The 18,771-nt window shown below is 36.3% G+C and overlaps 4 protein-coding genes across 4 annotated transcripts; 3 read left to right on the top strand and 1 right to left on the bottom strand.

Annotated features, from left to right (window-relative positions):
* The first annotated feature begins 2,317 nt into the window (after positions 1-2,317).
* LOC110753635 (putative protein S-acyltransferase 14) lies at positions 2,318-5,602 on the top strand. Its single transcript, XM_021954570.2, has 7 exons — positions 2,318-2,750; positions 3,415-3,634; positions 3,734-3,825; positions 3,963-4,086; positions 4,186-4,271; positions 4,359-4,424; positions 4,891-5,602. The coding sequence occupies exons 1-7, from the start codon at positions 2,562-2,564 to the stop codon at positions 5,017-5,019; spliced, it is 906 nt and encodes a 301-aa protein (XP_021810262.1). The 5' UTR covers positions 2,318-2,561; the 3' UTR covers positions 5,020-5,602.
* Positions 5,603-8,958: 3,356 nt separating this feature from the next.
* On the top strand, positions 8,959-12,190 carry LOC110753691 (glycine-rich protein). Its single transcript, XM_021954636.2, has 7 exons — positions 8,959-9,139; positions 9,655-10,154; positions 10,257-10,426; positions 10,508-10,588; positions 10,710-10,785; positions 10,883-10,975; positions 11,582-12,190. The coding sequence occupies exons 2-7, from the start codon at positions 9,674-9,676 to the stop codon at positions 11,776-11,778; spliced, it is 1,098 nt and encodes a 365-aa protein (XP_021810328.1). The 5' UTR covers positions 8,959-9,139; positions 9,655-9,673; the 3' UTR covers positions 11,779-12,190.
* Positions 12,191-12,940: 750 nt separating this feature from the next.
* On the top strand, positions 12,941-15,277 carry LOC110753639 (Class I peptide chain release factor). The gene is made up of 8 exons (XM_021954575.2): positions 12,941-13,281; positions 13,549-13,608; positions 13,707-13,789; positions 14,128-14,192; positions 14,280-14,313; positions 14,469-14,539; positions 14,692-14,836; positions 14,956-15,277. The coding sequence occupies exons 1-7, from the start codon at positions 13,017-13,019 to the stop codon at positions 14,780-14,782; spliced, it is 669 nt and encodes a 222-aa protein (XP_021810267.1). The 5' UTR covers positions 12,941-13,016; the 3' UTR covers positions 14,783-14,836; positions 14,956-15,277.
* Positions 15,278-15,552: 275 nt separating this feature from the next.
* Positions 15,553-16,701, bottom strand: LOC110753647 (ankyrin repeat/KH domain protein (DUF1442)). Its single transcript, XM_021954587.2, has 2 exons — positions 16,380-16,701; positions 15,553-16,262 (listed from the first exon to the last, which is right to left on the bottom strand). Exons 1-2 carry the CDS (start codon positions 16,437-16,439, stop codon positions 15,672-15,674), a joined length of 651 nt encoding a protein of 216 aa, XP_021810279.1. The 5' UTR covers positions 16,440-16,701; the 3' UTR covers positions 15,553-15,671.
* Between the last annotated feature and the right edge of the window lie 2,070 nt (positions 16,702-18,771).

The raw sequence follows: 18,771 nt of genomic DNA, 5'->3' as shown, positions 1-18,771 counted from the left end.
ATGTTTAATTCCCTCCTCTCAATTCTCAGAAACCCATCTACCCTCATTTATTGGGGTCTTTTGATTTGATGGAGGTGAGGCAGATGAGATTGGATTTTGGTTTTTTTTTTTTTGGGGTCTGAACGGATGAGATTGGGTGAGCATGTGAAGTTAATAAATGAGACAGTGCGGCTAAGAGAGTCATCGCCAAGTGGAGTGGTCCATGCATACGGAAGGAGGAGGCTCATGCTCTCATTTGTGCCATCGAAGTTAGCCGCTGACTCGTGTAATCTATATGGTCCATCAGCCTATTGCTGTGAAGTACCACGCGCAGGTAAACCCCACTCTCTTTATTTATGCCGATCAAGCGTATTTAACACTTATTTACATGAAGAAGTGTATAGCTCAGTGAAAAAAGATATTGATTTGCAGATTAGTGGTCTCTCAGGTTTGACAATCCCATGACACCGTATTAGTATGTGTGAGAGAAATCTCCCTTCCTTGTAGTTGAATTTAACCCCAATATAAAGGTTTCATTGAAGCTAAGATGCCTTGGAGCCTTAAAAGATTTCACCTTGATCCACTAGTGGACCTATTAAGGCGCAATAAGGTGTAGCTGCACCTCCTTTCCCTGAAAAACCAATTACCATGCTTCAAATTGCACCTCTACTCAAGTTGCTCGTGGTGCACTCCAAGTGTTCGACCATTTGCAATAATAAAAAAGAAGAAGGAAACGGACAAACAGTTATTCTTGGGCTTTCAACAAGGCCTGCTGTATTTTGTGGGTTTGGATTTCTTTCTTTTATTATTTTTTTGGGTTGAGGTTTTCTTTCTTATTTAAACAAAGATTACAAAAGAAATATAATGATTAAAAAAAAAAAATTCAACTTTTTTATATAAAGATTGATATCTAGTGCTGCATACAGTATTGGTAATCAAACTGGTTTTGATTCCTGATTCTTAACAATAGTAAATGCTTTTAATGAGAATCAGTTTTGTTTTCATTTTGATTCCTAACCATTAATAAACAACTTAATTGGAATACTTGACTCTGTTTCTTGAATACTCCAATTTATGTTTATCTCGAAACTTGATTAGTAAACATACCCTAAAAGTAATTGATAGAGACGTAATTTATAAGCCACCATTATGGATGCTCTAAATGAAAAGATCTAAGGATGTTCTGATCCAACAACTCTTACCACAATTCTTTGGACTCTTCTTTTTTGATTCATGTGAAGACCAAATAGATGATGTAGGGATCAACCTATAATCTTAGGTGTGGGAGGAAGCACTTTATTACTAACTAGACCTATAATAAGTCTCATCACAAGGGTGAAAGATACCTTTGTCATTTACTCATTTTGAACAACTTAGACTGAAGTGGGTGTACATTGTCTAACTTCTAATTTGTCCACACAACTTACATTCATTCTCTTCTTCTAATCTAACTAATGCTTTCTCGTTCCGTATAGCACACATTATCTTTTGCTACGTTTTTACTTAATCAATGAGGGACGAAGAATTCAAATTTGAGACATTTACCAACTTTGGAAAGAAAAGTTATATTCAACTAAAAGAGCTAATTGGTTCTCTTTTACTACTTTAATTGCATCATTTTTGCACATGCATTTGTGTACGTGCACAAGCCATCAATTTATTTATGATAATTCTAATTCAATTGATTAGCACATTAAAATTATACTCAAATTACCCTTTGGAATTCTTAAAATATCCCTCTAACCACTTTTTAAAAAATTTAATTTTTTAATATGGTAACCATGGTCACCTAGTATTGTTGGCCATGACAAAAACTAACACATTAGGCTGTGATAATTACGCATGAACCAAAAACCATTCAAACTGATCAAATTAAATCAATTTGAGCAATTTGTCTAGTGTTTTACTTTAAAAAAACTCGTAATATTGGACTGAAAGAAACCAAATCGCAAGTAATTTGGTTCGATTTGGTTTGATCTATAATCGTCGATGTTATTAATATGATTATTATTTTAAACTATGCATGTTTTTTAGTTATCGCAATTTACAAATTAATTGTCTTGAGTGATAAAAAAATCTAAAACTCACTCAGGTTGGGAAGTGAACATCAATTTCAATGTTGGGCTTGATGGATGATGACGAGAAGTGAACATCAAATTCTTTTTGTTATTTTAAGTAATCTTATTTAAGGACGATATCATAATTAAAAGTGGATGTGTTTGCTAATTATTCATCGTCTAATACACGTTTGCCCTGTCAACCAAGAAACCCATAATTCCTTTTTTTTAATTTTTAATTTTTATAATAATTCTGTCCAAAGAAAAAAAAAAAAAAAACCAAAAGAAAAGGAAAAAAAAAAAACAATAACAAATGTCCCTCCTTCTCAACGTGTTGAATTAGTCTCCTAACCCTTTGAATTCATCGTCAAATTTGAATCAAATTTCGTCAACGTTCCGTCTAAATCCCGATGGGGAAATGGAATTCCAATTCCCCAAACTCATAGGAATTTTTTTTTCTTTCTGATTTCCATGGTTTGATTCGTCTGTAAGGTCATACAAAGACCAGGAGGAGCAGCAGCAGCAATGGCGTGGAACGCGTTCAAGCTCTGTACGGCTCTGCGTGCACTCGGCTACATCATGGTCCTCGTGGTTCTCGCCATAGTCGGGCTCACCTACTACGCCGTCGTTTTGGCCAATTATTTGCCTGCTATCCTTGGCGGAGGCCTCAGTGCCGTCATTGCCTTCCCTCTCTTGATCTTGTTCCATATTCTGGTAATTCCCATTCCCCTAAAGTTTTTATCTTTTTAAATTTTATGTTTAATTCAATTTGATTGATTGTTAAATGCTCAAATTTTTTTATCTCTCTAGAAATTATATGCATACATAAGTGCACATACGCATAGGTGATATGCAGATATTTGTAGTTGTATATTGAGCTAGAAAATAAACAGAGAGTAAAAAATAAAGCTAGTGACTTTAGTTTTCAACTCTCAACAAGCTGGGTACTTGGCATTTATTGGACTTTTTCTTTGCTACTTTGAATTAGGGGGAATGTTATTTCTAAAGGTGAAATTATTAGGATAGAGCTAATCATGAATGTGAGGGTTGTGCTCGTAATTAAGAGGATTGTAGTTTGTACATTTCTCTTATCTTAATAATTTTTTTTGCTGTGGCAATAAAGCTTTCCTTTGGGAAATGGTATCGCTGGGGATTTTGAATTGCTCTGGGAAATCTTATTGATGCATGTGAGTGTTGTAAATTGCTCTGGTGGGAGTAACAATTTAAATGCTGCCCATTTTATTCGGAACAAGCAATTATAATTGGGGCTTTTAGAATTTCTTTTCCTGTTTTGAGATTTTGAATTTCCCATTTTAAACACTTCAAATTAAGAATGGTGACAAATGTAACATTGAAAGTATTGAGTTTGGTTATGTAGTTGGTGATGCTGTTGTGGAGCTACTTTAATGTTGTTCTAACGGATCCTGGGGTTGTTCCACCGAATTGGAGGCCTGCAAACGATGAGGAGGGAGGTGACAGAGCCCCATTGGTGGGATCGGACCAATCTACCCTGGTCAGTGACCCAGCAAATCAAAAAGTACGGTTCTGTCGGAAGTGCAACCACTTTAAACCACCTCGATGTCATCATTGTTCTGTTTGTGAGTACTTTTGAGTCCAAGTTCGCTCTTTTGAATATGTATATCTGGTGGTATACAAAGAATGGAAGGTTCATTGTTTCATTTATGCATTGGTCTTAGGTGGGAGGTGCATATTGAAAATGGACCATCATTGTGTGTGGGTGGTCAACTGTGTTGGGGCATTGAATTACAAGTACTTCCTTCTCTTCTTGGTATGTTAGCGCACTATGTTAGTATTGAAATCTTTTGAGCATACACTTCTGTTGACTGGCGAGATAAGCGCTATCTACTCAAACTAAACTAGAGCTGATTTGATGAATGACTTGCTATGTTTGTTATGTTTTTCCAGTTTTACACATTTCTTGAGACAACTCTTGTCACTTTATCATTATTCAAGTATTTTATGGCATTTTTTACTGAAGAAGAGGTAATTGGAACACTGGGCACTGTTGCAGCCAGTTTTATCACATTTGGTAAGTTTTTAGATGGCCAGTTTGATTTTTCCATTTTTCTTTTGAAAAAGAATCTTGGTATCATCTGTATTTTCAAATATCTGTAATTTCCATTTTCAGTTTTGAACTTCGCATTTGCTTTGAGCGTTTTTGGCTTCATGATCATGCACCTATCACTGGTAGCGTCCAATACCACCACTATTGAGGTGATGGCTTTTGTTATACTTTAAAAACAAAATTACTAATAGCTAGGCCTTACTGTATCTCTCACATGAGATTCTTGATTGCTTCAGGCATATGAGAAGAAAGCCACTCCTAAATGGCAGTATGACCTTGGTCGGAAGAAAAACTTTGAACAGGTTTACTTTTTTTTCTGTCTATTTTGGTTTTCTGTGTGGGCAGGTGTGTGTTAAGTAAATATTATAACTATCGCATTCTCATAGTTTGATTGTTTTGCTAGATTCTTTGCCTTGCCTAAGCTTTTCTTAAGAAAAAAAATTCTTAGAAGGAAAACATTAATAAGAAAAGTAGCGCCATATCCTCATGTTTAAGGTTAGAATGTAAGCTGGTACCTTCAGCTCATTTAACAGATATTACTGATATGCAACTCCATATGCTCCTGCTGTTATTAGTTCCAACCAAACTGAAGTAGTGCTGATTTATTTTTTTCTTTAATTATATATAATATACTTTTGGTAAGTTTGTGATTAAATTGGAAAGTCATATTACAACCAAACTGATCTAGTTGAAGTTCTGATGCAAGATGTAATGCACAGAAGAATACGTTGTTGCTTGTTCTGGTGAATTCACCATTTATTTTGTTAGGTGTTTGGGACGGATAAGTGGTACTGGTTCATCCCTGCATATTCAGAGGAGGATTTAAGACGGATACCAGCTCTTCAGGGTATTGATTATCCAACAAGGCCTGAGTTGAATGCACTCCAGCCGTTATAAGTATTCATGGCGGCAAAGGACAAGTTTGCAGTTCAAGTTTTGCAGCTCATCAATTCTGCATTAACCATGCACAGGCATGAACTCAGGTCAGGCTTTTGCTTGGGAGACATCATAGCTGGAGTTTTGAAGGATCGACTCAATTGGCGAATTTTCCTTGTATGAGAATGCAGAATGTCATTTATAGGTGAAGTCTAACGTTGTCAACGTCAATAGTTCATTTATACTTGCTATAGAAGCTGGGGTTTGCAAAGGTGCATGGATTCGTCGGTCGTTATACGTTTTGTATAGAGATGCAATGTGTTCATATCAGAAGGAATGTAAGCATTTTATCATACAACTTGTTTTGTGACTTATGTCTTCGTTTCCAAGTTTTGTTTGCCTTTGCAGGCTAGTTGATCCTATAAAATTTTGAAGTACCCCTGATTTGGGAAGGTCGTACAGAAAAAGCTCTCGTTTTACATGTGGTCATTGTTTTGTTAAACTTCTGTTTCCTTAACTTTATGTCTAAGATGTTTCAAATTTGGCATTTATTATCAATTAAAAAAGCATTGATCATGCTTAATATTTTCGATACATGTTTTAAGTCTTGTGATTAGAGTACGGCTATATCACATTGTTGAAGTCTAGCAAGTAACAGACAAGCCAGCCAAATTCCAATGTTGAAAAATATCTCAAGTTTGAATCCCCTACACTCTTTGATAAAAGGAAAAAAAAAAACACTAGTACTTCACATTGGTGAATAAAAATTTGGGTAATAAATTTGATGTTAGTAGAAAGAGCACTAATTTACGTGTTTTAATATGAATATCCAATTTGGTTGATATTTCATAGACCTACAGGAATGGGATAACATTTTCTTTCTAAAAGAAGACCTATGATATAATATTAATAAGTAAATACATGTATCATAACAAAAATGAGTTAAAAGCACCAAATAACAATCATAAGGCCATCTCCAATCATGGTTGCCCAGGGTTTTAATTTTGGGAAATACACGGCTTTGCCCTCAACTCTAATGTTTTATTCAATAATGCCCTATTTTTGAAATTCATTCAAAAATATCCTCTATAAAAGCTCCCTATTGGCCCAGTATCATTTTTATCACTTTTTTTGGTCATGTGAAATTGGTCTCTACTACTGCGCTCTCTCTCTCTCTCTCTCTCAGTTTTGCTTTTTTCTTATTCTTCTTCTATGCTCTGCTATCTCTGAGATGGCACCCCCAATTGCTTTTTTCTTCTCTTCTCTGATATGCACTATACCCATCTTCCTCATCCACTGTCACGCCCCAGACCCGGGGGTAGGTGGAAACCCCGCGCCCGGTGCGTGAGTAAAATAAAATATAAAAATAAAATAAAATAAAATAAATAAAAAGAAGCCAAAAACTTTTCTTATAAAAATAGATCCCAAAATCTTACAACTTTACAATAAATAAATAAAGCTCTATCACTCTCATCTAATCCATCCTCAACTGGTTTAGTCCTTGTCTTGCCCACTAATTCATCTGAAAATTTAAATAAGGTAAGGGATGAGCAACCACCGCTCAGTGAGTAGATTATGTAATATGCCAGTCAATGAGAGCCCTTAAAATAAATTGGCAAGACAACTCATCTACTTATCTTCATATACTATCACTCAAAGCAAGCTCCAAGAGTTTCATCACCACATTCTCTCTCTCTCTAGTATTTCACTTCATTTCTCTCTTTCTCGTTTTTGTTATTGACAACATAGGGGAGAGGCCTTATTTATACTCTTACAAAATTTGGGCATGAAGTAAGAATAGATGTGTGGATAAGCTTGATGACTAAGGATGAATACAAATGTTGGAAGATAGAACCAAGATATTTATTAACTAACTAATTTCTTACATGAGTTATCAAAACACACACAAGTTTGAGCTTTAAAACAATGACACATATATTGGTGATAAGGATGAAATATGCATGCTAACCACACGTCCACTCTATAGCTTAAGATGATTAAAACTCATATATATATATATATATATAATTACCATGTCAATCCTTTTGTCCAAGTTAACTTGCTCAAAAAGATAAGAAGAGATTTTTTACCTATTAAATACACAAGAAATATCTAAGGGTACTCATTTAGAGAAAAACAAATAATAAATATATTTTATAGTTATTAAAATGAACATATATATATATATATATATATTTATTTAAAAATACGGGGTTTCACATCCACACCATTAGCCACCGTAGGCACCACCAACAAGTTTGCAAACCCAATTTGTAATATTTGTTCTTAAAATGGGTGGATTGGCATTGACTTTAATTTTTTGTTTGAAATAGAAGCATTTATTTGTTTGAAACCCAACAAAAACTTTCCAAGACAGACTTGAAAAAAAAAATTGATACGACAACTATAAAATAGCAATACAGGGCCAATACGATGACAATAATAAGACAATAAAAAAACTTAGAGAAATTTCAGATTTATTGTGTGTATATTGCTTGTTTATTGCAATAAACATGCTTAGCAAGATAACTCTAATACAAGCTCTCTCCCTTCGTGTATATTGCTTGTTTATTGCATGTGTATTGCTTGTTTATTGCATGTGTATTGCTTTTTTATTGCGTGTGTATCGCCTGTTTATTGCGTGTATATCGCATGTTTATTGCAGACCTCACCAAAGAACCCAAAAAGAATCAGCTGCGAGTTGGAAGAGATAACTAAGAGAAGAGGAGCTACGAGTCAGACCTCACCAAAAACCCCAAAATTTGTTGCACAATCCCAAGACAAACTGAGAAATATTTGTTGCACAAACCCAAAATTTTGTAAACAATCTTCAAGCATAACATTCCTCAAAAAGTTATTGTATAATCCCACTAAAATAACATTCTCTACACAAGCTGAAAATATTAATTGTAAATCTAGAGAGTAAAATTTTAAATTAAACCCACAATTATGTTTCAACAAATTTCTGTTCAATCTCACTCAAATTTGACTTGGAGGGACTTGAACTCACATCAAGCACCAAAAATCCAATGAAATTGAAACAAAGAGAAGAAAACCCAAATGTGAAGGAGAAAAGCCGAGCTGGCTACTTGAAACGCCATCTCTAGGCATGGAGGTCGAAAATGGGTTTGCTCTTGAGAAGAATGGGTTTGCTCTCCCCAAGTCGCTTATGTCCTCCCAGTTCTCTTATACTTTCTCCTTCACTTATTAGTCATACAGAATTTGAATATGGGTTTGTGGGAGAAAGGTGGTCATGGAAGAATTGTGAAGAAGAAGGGGGGGGGGCTGGGTTCTCAGCATCTTTTTTCTTCAATGTCTTTTTTTTTCTTCAAAAAAATAATTTTTAAAAATGATTTAACTGAAAATTGGATGAAATGTTGAGAATTTAGACGGTAAGGGGGAAATTGGAGAAAAAAAAAAGTTCATATCCTTAATTTTCTTTATAAAAAAAAAGATAGAGGGTTAATTGAAAGTGTGGTACAAGTTCAGGAGGCAAAACACCAGTTAACCCAAAAAACTATGGCTTCAAGGTTTATTCGTGAGGCATGAGTTTTTGCAGGTGGACCATGTAATTTTGCCTAGACAAATATGTAGTGTTAATTATTTCTTATTCGATTAAAGAAAAAAAATTGAAAATAGAATGCGAGTTAGAAAATTAAGTATAAAGAAAAATAAATAATATAGAAGTGAAGTAAAAATAAATTAATATAGGGTAAAAGTAGAAAAGAAAAGAGAAATAACAAAAAAGAACAAAACTGATTAAAAAGCGAAAAAAAGTGTAAGTGGAGAAAAAAGGAGTGGAAAAATCAGCTCCCTTTCCATTTTAATCCTTTGGACCCCGCTAAAAAAAAAATCAAGCCATGGCCTAGCGACACGTATCATGACGCCAACAGTGATGCACAGACGTCTGATGACTATACTAGAACTTTCGATCAAATTGAACTCTCAATTTCTCTCTCTCTCTCTCTCTCTCTCTCTCTCTCTTTTCCCACTTTGGAGAGTCGGTTAAGCTAAACGCAACACCGCCATTAACTTTGTGGCACCTGGAAAACCCTTTCATCAAAGCATTTCGTGCTTAGGCGATTAGGGTTTTCTCTGGTTCCGATTCAGTTCGCTCCAAATTTCTATTTTCTTTTCCGAGGTACTCCTTTTTTTTACGTTTGATTGCAGAAAAAACGAAAAAAAAGCAAAGGAAGAAAAGATTCTATTTTATGATCATTGAATTGATGTGTAATAATTTGTTGTAGATTGTGATCCTTTTTTTGGGTTTGATTCTTACCTGAATTTAGGGATCTACTTTGCTGTAGTTGCAGGAAAAAGTTTCTAGGATTGGTTTTTATTGGGAAATGTTATTGCAACGTATGATTTTTCGTGTTTTTCTTATTGCGTGGCTATTAGTAACGTAGTTTCGAATAAAAAAACGATGCATGATCTTTTGATTATGCAAATTTTTTTAGCATGCTTGAGAAATTGTCTGCATCAATCAGTGGTGATTTGGTCTTCTATTTGCTGTCTAAACCACTTGCTTCTTGGACTCTTAGTTGTAAATTCGTTATAGTTTAATTCTGAATTTCAAGTTTTATGACTGTAGAGTGTGGAAGGTACTTCTTACCATATATTTGTTAAAGTTTTGGTTTGCCCATTTTTATTTTTCAGGGGTTGTAGTGGTTAGAAGATGCAGGGGGGCAGAGGCGGTCCAGGTGGCAGGAGTCCTTTCTCTGATTTCAATGATCCGTTTGCTGGTTTTGGGGGGTTTGGTGGATTTGGGGGTCAGAGGAGTTTGATTTCTAACCTTTTTGGAGGAAGGGATCCATTTGATGACCCTTTCTTCACTCGCCCATTTGGAGGTATGTCCCCGTTGGGAGGTATGTCCCCATTTGGAGGTATGCCCCCGTTTGGAGTTATGCCCCCATTTGGAGGGATGTTGGAGTCGAGTTTTTTTGGTCCAGGTGGAAGCAATTTTCCAGATATGCAGCCAACTGGGTTAATTGAGCATCAGGCTCCAGAGCCTAAGAGACCAAGGGGCCCAATCATTGAGGAAATAGACTCTGATAATGAAAATGAAGATGCTGGTAATGCAAAAAAAGACAATCCTCGAAAACGCAGTGGACCAAGCAATGAACCTTATGTTGAAGATCCTGATGATGAAGTTGAAGGTAAGATATTTTAAATAGTTGGTTGCTATTGACCTTGGTAATTACTGAATGTTTTTGTTTTGAGTCTAAATAATTAGAGATGCTTTTCCCCCTTTTGTGCAGAGAAGAGCAGCAAGCATTTGCAGCATAGGGACAACTACAACCAGTATAATGCTATGCAATCGCAGCCTCAAGCTCATAGCTTTACATTTCAAAGCTCCACTGTCTCTTATGGTGGTGCTAATGGTTCGTATTATACTTCATCCAAGACAAGAAGGATGGGGAGTGATGGGGTAAGTAATTGTGAAAGGTTCTCCATTTTTTTTTCCTTTCACAGTTGTCGTGCTTCTAATTTGCGCTTGTTGTGTGAGCAGTTGGCTTTTGAAGAAAGTAAGGAAGCTGATACTACTTCTGGGCAGGCAACACACAGGGTATCTAAGGGGCTCCGCAATAAGGTATTTTTTGGGTGCCATCTGGTTTTTGTTGCTGATGTGTCTTTTATCTTTTGGGTTCGAATCTTGGATCATCAATTTCATGATGTAAGTAGAACACTTACATTTAGGATTCTCCTTTTAGGGCCATTCAATTACTAGGAAGCTCAAAACAGACGGTAAGGTGGATACAATGCAGACCTTGCACAATCTTAACAACGGTATGTAAACTTTATATGCAATGCTGTGCTTGTGCAAGGTTTATAGAGTTGTTTTGGTATATAAACTAACTTGGAGCATCTGATTGGGAAATTTTAGATGAGATTTCCGGTTTTGAAGAAGCATGGAAAGGAACTGCTAAAAAACATTTGCCTGGATGGACTGATAAATTTGGTGGTTATGAAAATCTAGGTGAGTTTGTAATGTTGACTTTTGACTCTGATATGAAAAATGGGTAAAATCATTTTTGCAGTTTGGTGTTGGCTGAGTATTGTGTGTATATGAACCTTCTGTTGACTGTATGTACCATTAAGTTGCAGAGAATTCATTTTTGGTTCCTTGATGAATTCTTAAAAAGTTCTTACAGCTTTTTCAGTGCCCGTGTGTCTTTATATCTGTGTTTTGCAAGAGTTTCCGTTAGTTGTCTGCCAACCTTAACTAATTTTTAGGATAATGAGGGTGGTGGTTGTGTTTATGCTACAGCATGCATACTAGGGCATGAACCTATTTGTAGGAGAGTATATACAGCTAGTGTGTTAGGTTTTATTGATTGTCAGGCCCTTTGGTATGATACTTATTGGTAAATGCAGAAGTATGTTTTGCTAAACTATACTTGGAAAACTGCCCACTTTGTTTGGATAAATGTGAGGTTGTATGCTTTAGCTGAATGGATGTCAAGGTTAAGAATGAAAATTTCAACACATTATCTTGTCAAGGATGCCAACATCACAAATGAAGCAATGATTGACATTTTTTATGATTTTAATTCTTTGTGCTTTATGATTTCGTTGGTTCCAGGAGCTAGCAGCAGTGGACGTGAGGAGGCTAGTCGGGGAGGTTGGGCGCTTCCTTCCAACGAGAGTTCACAGAACCCTGGAAATATGATATCAGATGCCAAAGAGAAGGCAGGATCTTCTCGCTCGAACCAGTCTGGTAGGATGAGAGCAGATGTTAGGGACAAGAATGGTTATTCCCGTGGGAAAGCAAGAGATTAGAGCTAGCGCAACGGGGCTTATTATGTCTGTCTTCCAATTCTTGTTTTTACCACCTAGTAGCATATTTTGAGCTCATAGCGGCAGGACGTCAGCTGGTAGTAGTGTGCTCTTGTATACTGTCTAGTTTTAATTGATGCCATTTGAAATGGGATGATGGTTCTGTAGGCTTTAATATCCATCGAATGCCCTTGAATCTTGATTAAACGGCGACTTAACTGTCACGGATTCTTGTAGTAATGCGAGCAGAGGTTTTGTCGCCAATTCTTGATGCATTTTAACGTCAATTCTTTAATGGCATCAAATTCCTGACTTCCCATGTTTACTGTAATTTGCAAAAGTTGAGACTTTCGTTCGCCAAAGGTTTGTTGATCTACCAAGAGAATGACAATGAATTCTACATATTTTTCTTTTATATTTGGTGCGGTTTGAAAAATTATTATATGCTCTTTACAGTTTGGCATTACATGCACGCTCAAATTCCAAAAACACCAAATCAGTAACAAACTTTTTCAGTGTTAAAATTGAGAGCCTAACTATTTTACATTAGAATGGAAGGGGATCGAACTCTTGCCCTCGAGTTAGCAAGGGTGTGTTTGGATGAGGGAAATAAACTTGGGATTTTAACAAAAGTCAGAATTTCTAAATTGATATGAACCAATTCCCGTGTTTGGATAAAAAAAACATAGAAATTTAGAAATTTCACGTGGGAAAAAACATGGAATTTGGATATCATAAATCTCAACTTTAAATTCTATTTAAAAGTCGTCATTTGTAAAATCCCAAGATAAATTGAGTTTTTCAAAAAGATAGCTTTACAAATAAAGGTTAAATTCCGTGTTTTAAATCCGTCATCCAAACAAGAAACTTTACAAATTCTATAATATTAATTTCCATTATTTTAAATTCCGTCATTTATGAAATCCCTTGTACTTTGAAATTTTCTCATCTAAACGCACTGTTAGTAAATGTGTATAATTCCGTACTCAGTTTGGACTGATGATTTAGAGCCTCACTAATGTTATTATTTTAGTGTTATCAGTATTATTATTTTTCTAATAACGTGCTCTAAATTCCTTTAAAAAAAAAATTTAAAATGAAGTGCTCTAAACCACAAAAACCCAGACCCAATATTTAATCCAGAGGAACCCAAAGACAAAAGGCTGACCAGAAAAAAATATATATACAAAATCCGATAATTTAAATTTAAAACGTTTTTTAGGGTTCCTTTTACAGCGAAAATGGCGGTTCTTAGAACGACAACGAACATGATCCTCAGACACATCCTTCAACCATCCCTGTCATTTCCTCCATCAATCCGTACGACTCTGCTTCGCTCCTCCAATGGCGGAATCAGAATCGGCAGTGTCCGGTGCGCCGCGTCGAATTCGGGAAGTGGCGGGAACAAGGTGTCGGCTCGGCTCTCTCAGGTCAACCAGCTCTTGCAAGCAGCCGAGGAGCGAGCTCTCTCCGCTGACACCCAGCCCCCTCCTAAGATCACTTTAGGTCTCTCCCTCACTCTAAATATTTTTCCAAATTTGCATAATTTAAAAAAAATAAATTTATAGCATTATAGTAGTGACTCTCTAGATTGAGGTACTGTAGAGTATATCATAATTTCTTCCTTGATTCGTTTAATTAAGGAGTTCATGGTACAAAATTACTAGTGTAAAGCAGAAGGTTTGCGTTTTCTGTGTTGTAGAGTTATATTTTAGTGTTCACATAAACCATGGATTTATTTGATCAATTTTTTTTCCCCATATATATATGAAGATCATGTAACTGTGAGTTTTGCAAGAAGTGGGGGACCTGGAGGTCAGAATGTCAACAAAGGTTTGTACATGTCTTTCTGTCTTCGTTGCGGGTTGGATTTTTTCTTCTTTTAACTTGTTAATGCCAAATTGTTGCTAATTTTGCTATTGATTTTACAGTGAATACCAAGGTGGACATGCGCTTCAATGTACAAAAGGCGTATTGGCTAAGCGAATGGATCAGGGAGAGGATTTTGCAAATGGTTTGTAGCTGTCATGTCTCATGGCCTTTTGTTCTTGATGAATATGAAAAGCAAGAATTTCTGTGTAGGAAGGAGGGAAGTAGTGATCATTGCATACCCCGTCATAGGTTTAAGATAGAGCGGGCACATAGAAGGGACCTCAGATGAGGAAATCCCTGCACTAGAATGTGCCTGGTTTGAAAGAGAACTGATTCCTTACCTATCAATATCTCATTTTGACTGGACATAGAGGACACTTAAAAATATCTGGATAGGAGAATTTTGTCAGTTCATCATTTTGAAAACAGATGATGTGCTAAGAGGCCTCCCTCTTCTTCATATGTCTTGTTTATGAACAGGAGAAGAATCGGATTAACAAGGATGGGGAGCTTGTGATTTCTTCAACAAAGACTCGAACACAGAAGTAAAATTCTTTCCTCTTCTTTTTAAGTTATCAATTTTGCTTTGTTTTTCCAATGCATTTGGTTTTGATGCAACCATTCTTCCTCAGGGGTAACATTGAAGATGCTCTTGAAAAACTCCAGGTACTAATAAAAATCAGTATTTATCTTTCTGTTCTTGTGGAATTATATATTATGGCCAGTGCTTTGATGCTTAAACATAAGTGGCTAAATTTTGGGAACAGCACGTGCCTAGCTTTTGGCCATTCCCAAATGATTCTAATAAATTAGTGAAACAGGCAATCATTGATGCTGCTTCTTATGTCCCACCTCCTCCCTCAGAAGAGCAAAAGAAGAAGATTGCTAAAATGTGAGAACTCTTTATCTTGTGCGTTTGCAAGTGCTTTACCTTTGCTTTTGCCAACCGTCCCTCCACAATATCCTTTGTATTGTAAATTGTCCTTGTGTTCTGGATGGTGTGGGATCTGATTTTGTCTCAGTTATTGCCTCTGTATTTTGCAGGGCTGCTATTGGCGAACAAAAACGCCTTAAGAGCAAGAAGGTTCTTTCAGACAAAAAAGCATTTAGAAGAAGTCGAGACAGTTGGGACTGACCTTCTCTACGTATGGTCAGACTCACAGTTTGTTGAGAATTTTTGTATATGTCGGTACGCTCTTTCCTCACTCACGATTCAGTGATTTATCATTCATTTGGTTGTTACTAGTTTGTTTTGCTGACTAAAATATCTTTCCTGCACTGCATCTTTACACTTTTTTCTATGTAAAGGAGAGGTCGATGCATTTGCGATTCTATGATCGTATGGAGAAACAGTTCAAGTGATGGAATTTTATCAGACACCTTGGATTCAAGAGCAGACTGCTGAAAATGTTAGGAATGCAGTGTCCATGAGTAATGCCGAATATACCAATTGTTGGACAGAATTAGTTCTTTTGATGTAAAATGACCATATATAGGCTTTCAAAGAGAAAACATGATGACTGTTACTGGATGTACACAGATCAACTAATAGCTCCTCTGAAGGTAACTCTTTTGTCACTTTGTATGACATTCTCAATGTTCAGGCCTTTCTATTGGCATTGGTTGTTAATTGGTTTGCTAATCTGTACCCAATATTTTGTTTTTTGCGAGCGGAAAGACAGTTTTGAATTGATTGTGCAAAATGTTAATAGTTATTTACCCAAATCTCTCTCTCTCTCTCTCTCTCTCTCTCTCTTCAATGTTCCAGAATCGAATTAAACACCTGAAAGGACATTATTGAAAGAAACAAAGTACTGAAATTAAAGTCATGTGGGGTATTGATTTTGGTTGTTAAATGATGAGGAGGCATTTCTGATTCATTCTACATACAAGTTTAACCAAACAGAAAGGAAAAAGAAAAACAATTGGGTCCAAGAGACAAATATGTATGTACACAATTGGGTCCACAGACAAAACTATGTAAAGATTAAAAAAACAACCAAAAAAACGTTCTTTCAAGCAAATCACTTTCTGATAACATGTTCTTCCCCAGATTGTTGATCAAAATGCTTAACCCATCTATTCTCCCCCTTGCTTGACCCTAAATTCCCTCCACTGCTAGACACATGAGCCATATCCAGACCCTTCCCTACAGGCAAAAACACAGACCTAACCACACGTCTTGACCCACAATCAACAACACTTCTCCATCTGAAACTAGAAGCACTTCTTGAATTAGCATTTTTGCACACCAAAACTGCGCCCCTAGGGCTCAGCCTTGCCTGCCTCAAAACCCTAGCAAAGTCTTTGCGCTTAGAATCCACCACCAGAAAATCTATCCCCACAAGCCCGGCCATCACCTCCTCTGGCTCCCCAACAAGAACCTCCGGCGCCATCCCTGCCTCTTTCATTGCTGCCACAAATTCTGACCTTGACTGCTCATCTGGGACTACACACACGTGCCGTCCGCACGTGTGGCGACTGGCGATTTCAAGCCCGATGCTTGTTGCAGTGACCCCTCCTTGCGACCATGTCTCAACGATGAACTCTGCGTTCCACCCGGCAGCCATGGCTGAAATGAGCTCTGCAACCCCAGATTCATGAAAAACCTCACACTGCAAACAAAACCCAGATCATAAGAATCAAGAAAAACAAACGAAACCCAATAAATTAAATTAATCGGCCATGAAATCAACTAAAAGCAAGAAACTTTTGAAAAAAGAATTGCTCACAGATCGAACGGTGTCGATGTAGGCCTTGGTTGCATTCTCGGGAGACCAAATCAGCTTCATTTCTGCCCAAATTCTTCTTCTTCTTCTTCTTCTTCTTTTCGCTTTTGCTCAATTGGGGGGCTTTCCTTGTGTATTTTTTTCTTCCTCAAATGGGGTTTTTTCCTATTTTGGCTCAAATGGGTTGTTGTTTTTCTTCTTCCTATATCTGTCCTCCTCTCTGTTTTGAGGAAATGCTTTTCTTTGATGGCAAGCTAATAAAATCTGGGTTGTAAGAATCACAGTCCAAGTTGGCCTTTTTATTTGAGACGCAGACAGCTAAAGGTCCTACAAGAGGTTCTCGTGGACCGTTGACATTGCGCCCCTGCCGCACATGACCAACATGACCAACGTGTAGATTGGTATTACTTTCTTGCAATACAATGGATTTGAGTGTCTTTTTGTTTTTCCAACTCTTTTTGTTTATACACATCACACCAACCTGGTTTTCTGTGTCTTTTCCATTTTAATCCCTTTAAATATATATATATATATATGTATATATATAACGCATTAGTTTGGAACCAAAGGTTTTGCCACTTGGTCACAAACCCATTTCTCCTGCCTCCATTTCTTCCTAATATTATGTGATTGAGTAATCGCTACACTTGGCCAAAACTTTTTATATCCGATCCTAAGTGTTTCATTTGTTCATATCCGAATTCATTTACGAGTTTTAAAAGATAATTGTTTCATTTGTTCATATCTAAGTCCCCTTTTTATCTTTCATTCAACTATATGCATCGTTGTGCAATATCCGAAAAAGAAAAAGAAAAAGAAAATAGAAATCCATCATTTTGCTTTAGAAAGTATGTATCTGACAGTCTTTGATTTTTTTTTTTCTCATTTAAAATGATGGCATCACCACTAATCACCAATGCCTTGAATCTTAATGCTGCCCCCACACACACCCACAGCCCTCTTATCACAAACTCCATTTTATATATGAAAACAGAAAACTTTATACTTGTACGGCACTAAAACGCTGTTTCTCTTTGAATTATCAAATACCAAGTTGATAAAACATGTGTTTTAAAAAAAAAAAAATTGATTAGATGTTGAACCCATGACTTTACAATTGTTTTACATTTTCAACGGGTTGTTAAACCTCCCAAAATTCTAACACAATTTGACCCACAAAACAAAATATAAATGAAAACACACACCACGTTGCCTCAGCCAGCCATGATGGTACTAATATCCACTCTCATTTAACAAGACAAACACAAAATAATGTAAAAAAATTAAAGAACATAGGATTTTAGTTAGGGACCGTGGTTTTCCTCTTTATATAAGTAATAATCTAAATTATTCTAGGTTAATGTAATCTACGAAAAAAGAGGCTCGAACTTGAGTAAAAGGGTATAAACTTAGTGTTGTGACCAACTAGACGTGTGCATAATGCAATCGAGACTGTTGTTTTATAAAAAGAGTCTATGCATAAATTAGTTTGTCCTTTGAAATATGCAAAGCAGCAAAGTCCAAAGTGTGAAATTACAGAATTAAGGAAAGAAAGAGGATGATGAAGTCACTGCGTTCGTAAAGCAAGAGGAAAACATAGTTGCAATGATAATAACAATGTTTTACTATGCCAACTAATAATGTTAGGACATGTACAAGTGTAATTACGCACGCATGTCATAACTATAATATTATTGATCGAAAATAGCAAAATACTGCTATAGAGAGGATGATGAAGTCACTGCGTCGGTAAAGCAGGCTGTGAGTGCGATGAAGTCACCGCTTCCGTAAACGGCTGTGTACGAAAACCAAGAAGGCCATTGTCAACGTCCTCCACCTGCCTTTGACGTCAAATCTTTATCACTTCATGCTTATTGGGTAGTGTGGCTGCCACGTCACAAGTGGACCAGTTCTCTCTGCCGAAGTTTATAAAACAAGTGTTTGTTTTTATTTGATTAGATGCTGAACCCATGAGTTAAAAATTGTTTTATAATTTCAACGGGTTGTTAATCCTCCCAAATTCTAACGCAATTTGACCCACAAAAACAAAATATAAATGAAAGCTCAGCCAGCCATGAGGGTACTAATATCCACTCTCATTTAACAAGACAAATAAAAAATAATGTAAACAAAATTAAAGAACATAGGATTTTAGTTAGGGACGGTGGTTTTCGTTTTTATATAAACGATAATATAAATTATTCTAAGTTAATTTAATCTAAAAAAAGAGGGATTGGAATTTGAGTAAAAGGGGATAATCTTGCTGTTGTGATCAACTGATTTAACCCACATGAAATGCATTAGAGATTGTGGTTGTATAAAAGAAGTCTCTGCATAAATTAGTTTGTCCTTTGAAGTATGCAAGGCAGCAAAGTACAAGTGTGAAATTACTGAA

Source organism: Prunus avium, chromosome 5 (genome assembly GCF_965620075.1).
Source record: "Prunus avium chromosome 5, drPruAviu1.hap1.1, whole genome shotgun sequence".
Taxonomy (NCBI): Eukaryota; Viridiplantae; Streptophyta; class Magnoliopsida; order Rosales; family Rosaceae; genus Prunus; species Prunus avium.
This window is presented reverse-complemented; position numbering and strand designations above follow the sequence as displayed.